Source organism: Salvelinus namaycush, chromosome 5, assembly GCF_016432855.1.
Source record: "Salvelinus namaycush isolate Seneca chromosome 5, SaNama_1.0, whole genome shotgun sequence".
Classification (NCBI taxonomy): domain Eukaryota; kingdom Metazoa; phylum Chordata; class Actinopteri; order Salmoniformes; family Salmonidae; genus Salvelinus; species Salvelinus namaycush.
In genome coordinates, this window is record NC_052311.1 from 34001605 (window position 1) to 34006640 (window position 5036).

General features: G+C 42.7%; 1 protein-coding gene across 3 annotated transcripts; it reads right to left on the bottom strand.

Annotated features, from left to right (window-relative positions):
• Positions 1-1207: 1207 nt before the first annotated feature.
• LOC120048224 (heterogeneous nuclear ribonucleoprotein A0-like) lies at positions 1208-4198 on the bottom strand. Of its 3 annotated transcripts, none has more exons than XM_038994014.1 (3): positions 3066-4198; positions 1687-1790; positions 1208-1562 (listed from the first exon to the last, which is right to left on the bottom strand). In XM_038994014.1, the coding sequence occupies exon 1, from the start codon at positions 4140-4142 to the stop codon at positions 3213-3215; it is 930 nt and encodes a 309-aa protein (XP_038849942.1). In that variant the 5' UTR covers positions 4143-4198; the 3' UTR covers positions 1208-1562; positions 1687-1790; positions 3066-3212. The 3 variants fall into 3 exon arrangements, with proteins under 3 accessions (XP_038849942.1, XP_038849941.1, XP_038849940.1); XM_038994013.1 differs by adding an exon at positions 2098-2231 and having other exon boundaries at positions 1208-1790; XM_038994012.1 differs by having other exon boundaries at positions 1208-1790.
• Between the last annotated feature and the right edge of the window lie 838 nt (positions 4199-5036).

Below are 5036 nucleotides of genomic sequence, written 5' to 3' on the forward strand. Positions count from 1 at the left end.
GACAGCTTTGCACACTTGGCATTCTCTCAACCAGCTTGGTGTCACCTGGAATGCATTTCAATTAACAGGTGGAATTTATTTCCTTAATGCATTTGAGCCAATCAGTTGTGTTGTGACAAGATAGGGCTTTTTTTCTGTGTACCACCCCTATTTAGTAAGACCAAGACCATGTTACTGTAACAGCTCACATTTGCAAAAAAAAAAAATAGTCCATGATTACTTTACCATGGTCAAGCCAGAAAATATGAAGAACTTAAGTTTCTTCCAGTGCAGTCGTAAAAACCAAGTACTATGATGAAACTGGCTCTGGGGACCGCCACGGGAAAGACCGAGTTACCTTTGCTGCAGATGATATGTTCATTAGTTACCAGCCTCAAATGCAGCCCAAATAAATGCTTCAGAGTTCAGACACAACAGCAACTACTGTTGCTGCAAAGAAAAAAAGACACCAATAAGAGATTTGCTTGGAAGAGCAAAGGACCAGTGGAAACCTGTCCTTTGGTCTGTGTAGTCCAAATTTTAGATTTTTGGTTCCAACTGCGGTACGCATGCGGTTTCCACCATGAAGCATGGTGGTGTGATGCTTTGCTGGGGATTTAATTAGAATTCAAGTCACACTTAACCAGCATGGCTACCACAGCATTCTGCAGCAATACACCATCACATCTAGTTTGTGCTTAGTGGGACTATCAACTGTTTTTCAACAGGACAATGACCAACACACCTCCAGTCTGTAAGGGCCATTTGACCAAGGAGTGAATGAGTGCTGCATCAGATGACCTGGCCTCCACAATCACCCAACCTCAAACCAATTGAGATGGTTTGGGATGAGTTGGACTGCAGAGTGAAGCGCAGCCAACAAGTGCTCAGCATATGTGCAAACTCCTCCAAGACTGTTGGGAAAGCGTTCATGAAGCTTGTTGAATGCCTGGAGTACACAAATCTGTCAAGGCAAAGGATGGCTACTTTGAAGCCAAAATATATATTTTGAGTCAATATACACTTTTAATATGACACTGTTATGTCATAGTTTGTCAACACCATTATTCTACAATATGGAAAACAGTAAAATTAAAGAAACCTTGAATGAGTATGTGTCCAAACTTGCCTGGCACTGTACATTAGAAAATCAGAACCTGCTCCATTAATGGCATATCTGCATTAGGGCTGAGAATTGTCAGGGACTACACAATATCACACTATGTACTGTGATTTGATAGTCATTTTATTGCAAACATTACTAAACATGGTCAGCTGCAAAGGGAAAATACATGTAAAGAAATGCTCAAAACAAAATTGGCTAGCTTCTCTAAAATATGGAGAAGCTAATTTGAATTAACAGGTTAATATGAGTAACTAATTGTTATTTACAAACATTTGAGTAAAGAGTGCAAGCCATAGGCTATAACTCCTATTCAACACAATGTTACACATTGTCCAATTTAGAATGATTTTTTTTACATATTCAATTGTAGCAAATGATGAAAACATAGCATGGCAAGGCCAACAATGCAGTGTCCATTGTTCCATAGTACACGATCTAACATTCACACCCAGTCTTCCTACAAAGGGTAAGAGAACAGAAGTAGTCAAATACACCAACCACCTAGATCGACTTGACACAAGCTGCTGGCCGTCATTGCAACCCGATTTTATATGAGCAGAAGGTCCTGGTATTCCAATCACCTGCAGCAGTGGGACAGCTTTAGCTGTGCCCCCCCTACCACCAGTCTTGATGTAGCCAAGTTGTTGCCAGATTGGTTTCCTGGCAGCCAGGTCACCATGGCTACCTGGCAGAGAGGGAAAGAGTAAAGAATGAGACACTGCAGTTAAACCATCATGCCATGACAGAAGGTATGCCTAACGTGCCAGTTTAAGTGCGCATTCTACATTAATTAATCTATAATCTCTTCAGCCTCATTTTAGATTTAGGACCAAATACGTAGTAAACACTTAAACTAAGATGCATAGGGCAAAATAAGAGCGACTATGGATAAATGCAAGAACTATAAAGTGACATCGAGTACATTTCAGTACCATTTCAAAACCATATCTGAATACTTGACCAACACAGTAAAGACAGGTTGATTTACATACCTAGTTTGCTGGATGTGATCCTAAAGAGATATTTCAGAATCCTATGACAATCGACCCCAGGTATTGCACAGGGTCCCTGTATAAAGTCAAACTGATACTGCTATTTTGGCGTACTTGGATAACAGTATGAACACCTAAATGTAGGAATCAAAGATAAAATGAGCCCTCGGGTCCACAATATTCAAAAGCCTGGTAACTTCATGGAACAATGTTATTGCCAACCTACAATGCCTTCATGCATTGGCCATGGGCGAACTGCAATCCATCACCCAGGAAGTGTAATGGAAGAAATGCCATGAAGCTACTACCAAAGGTCAAATATATCACATAATATAACCAATATCAGAAGTGGACTTAAGGCAACCTAGTGAAATAAGTAAAAACTAGCTAAATTTGTTTAACTTTTTATTTAAAATGAACATACATATGCATACCAATGCTTAACAATTGTAGTTTGATGTTCAGACAGATTATACAATATACATGAGATTTATGTAGTAAATTAAAGGAACATTAGGCTCATAGCTGAACGCTGTGTGTTGGGAAATTACTGACGTACTTCGTTGATTTACAAAACATTTTGGCAAGAAAATTAAACGTTTAAACTGGATCCGGCCCACCAAATACGCGTACCCAACAACCTATAGGCTAGTGGACAGAATACACATTTACATAGTCAGCTAATAAATCCAATTATATAGCACATGCGTCCCAATACTCTGTAGACTAGATCCATGGGAATTTCCTTACTACTTGCTAAAATGTAGATAAGAGAAAGTAGAGTATCAAAACAAAATAAGACTAACCTAAACACGAATGTACGCATACGTAAAATAAAAAGCAGGTCAACTACCGACAGCTACACGCCCTCATCTTGGAACATAAATGATAAATGAATTTAGCAATCGAACGTGTCCTATAGCAAGAGCTGGACGTGCAAATCAGGTTCTGGGAAGTGATCTTCCTACCTGTTTGGTTTTGAGGTCTTCTTAAATGATTTGGTTTCAGTGTCCGCATTTTGCCAAATGCCCGAGGACTGAATTTTGAGTACGGTTTGATGATCAGACGGGTATGTGTGGAGATTTATTTTCAAATAGTCTGTCGTAGCCACCGGTTTAGTAGCCGCCATACGCCCCTCTGCTGTAGCCACCTGCACCGCCTCGGGGGGCGTACGGAGCAGGGCTCCTACCAGCGTAGGTGGTGGCGCCTTTCATGGGCCCATAACCGGAGGACTGCTGGGTGTACCCACTGCCAAAGTCACTGTAGCCATTGCCGCCACCATAACCTCCCATCTGGTCGCCGTAGCCACCTCCGTAGCTTGCGCCTCCTCCATAGGCTCCGCTGTAGCCTCCACTTCCGTAGCCACCGCCATAGCCGCCAGCACTGCTCCCGTAGCCCCCACCGAAACCACCCCCGTAGCTGTCGTAACCACCTCTGCCGCCGCCGAAGCCATTTTGTCCTCCTCTCATGCCTCTTCCTCCCCTACCGCCACGGCCTGTAGCTTGCATCTCCTGCTTTGTGAGGGCTTTCTTCACCTCCACCTTGTGCCCATTGATGTTGTGGAACTTAAGGACCACTGCCTTATCGGCCGAATCGTTATCTGTGAAGTGAACAAAGCCGAACCCTCTTTTCTTTCCGGTTTCCTTCTCTGCGATAACTTCGGCCTTCTCGATCTCGCCGAACTGGGAAAAATACTCATTCAGATGTTCATCTTCGATGTCGTCTTTCAGTCCCCCGATGAATATTTTCTTGACCTTGGCGAGTGCCTCGGGTTTACCGGCATCTTCACGAGCGACCGCTCTTTTCAACTCCACGTTGGTGCCATCAACGACATGTGGCCTTGCCGCCATTGCTGCATCTGCCTCCTCAGCGCTCGAGTAGGTTACAAAGCCAAAACAGCGGGATCTCTGTAGTTGCTTATTCACAACCACAACGCAGTCGGTCAGTTGACCGTACTGCTCAAAATGCTTGCGGAGCCCGTCATCGTCGGTATCTACGTTCAACCCACCGACGAAAAGTTTGCAAAGTTGAGAGGAGTTATCCATCTTCGACAGGAACGACCGCGTTGCTCGACAGAAACAAAAAAAAGTACACGCAATGCTTAGAGGTGGAGTCAAGAAAAAGAATCCAGGCCGTATTTATACCGAACATAGTGACGTCATACTACAGCAACACCGTTACGCCCCCTTACATTGGGTTTGTTCAGGAGGGTCAGTATGTAGTAAACGCGGCGCAGAGATTATGTGATCTGTAGATCACCTCAACCGCCAAAGTAATTTATCTGCATGACAGATTAGCGAATTTCCCGCAGCTCCTAGTCCCCAATTGACCCTCGTGAATAAACAGATGATCTTTTGTTCTTGTGTGGGTTGGAAAGTCGTTTTGAAAATGAAGTGTATATTTATGTTGTAGTTAGTATCCTTTTTTTATGTGTGACTAACTTCATTCACTTTATTGTGATTTTGCGAATTTATACCCACCATTCAATGGAATCAAATCACGTTTTATTTGTCACATTCGCCAAATACAGCAGGTGTAGTAGACCTTACAGTGAAGTGCTTACTTACAAGCCCTTAACCAACAATGATTTAAGCAAAAAATAAGTGTTAAGTAAAAAATAGATAAGTAAAAAATAGAAAATAAAAGTAACAAATAATTAAACAGCAGCAGTAAAATAACAAGCAAGGCTATATACCGGTACAGAGTCAATGTGCGGGGTCACCGGTTAGTCGAGGTAATTGAGGTAATATGTACATGTAGGTAGAGTTAAAGTGACTATGCATAGATTATAAACAAAGAGTAGCAGCAGCGTAAAAGAGGGGCCTGGGTAGCCCTTTGATTAGCTGTTCAGGAGTCTTATGGCTTTGGGGTAGAAGCTGTTAAGAAGCCTTTTGGACCTAGACTTGGCGCTCCGGTACCACTTGCCGTGCAGTAACAGA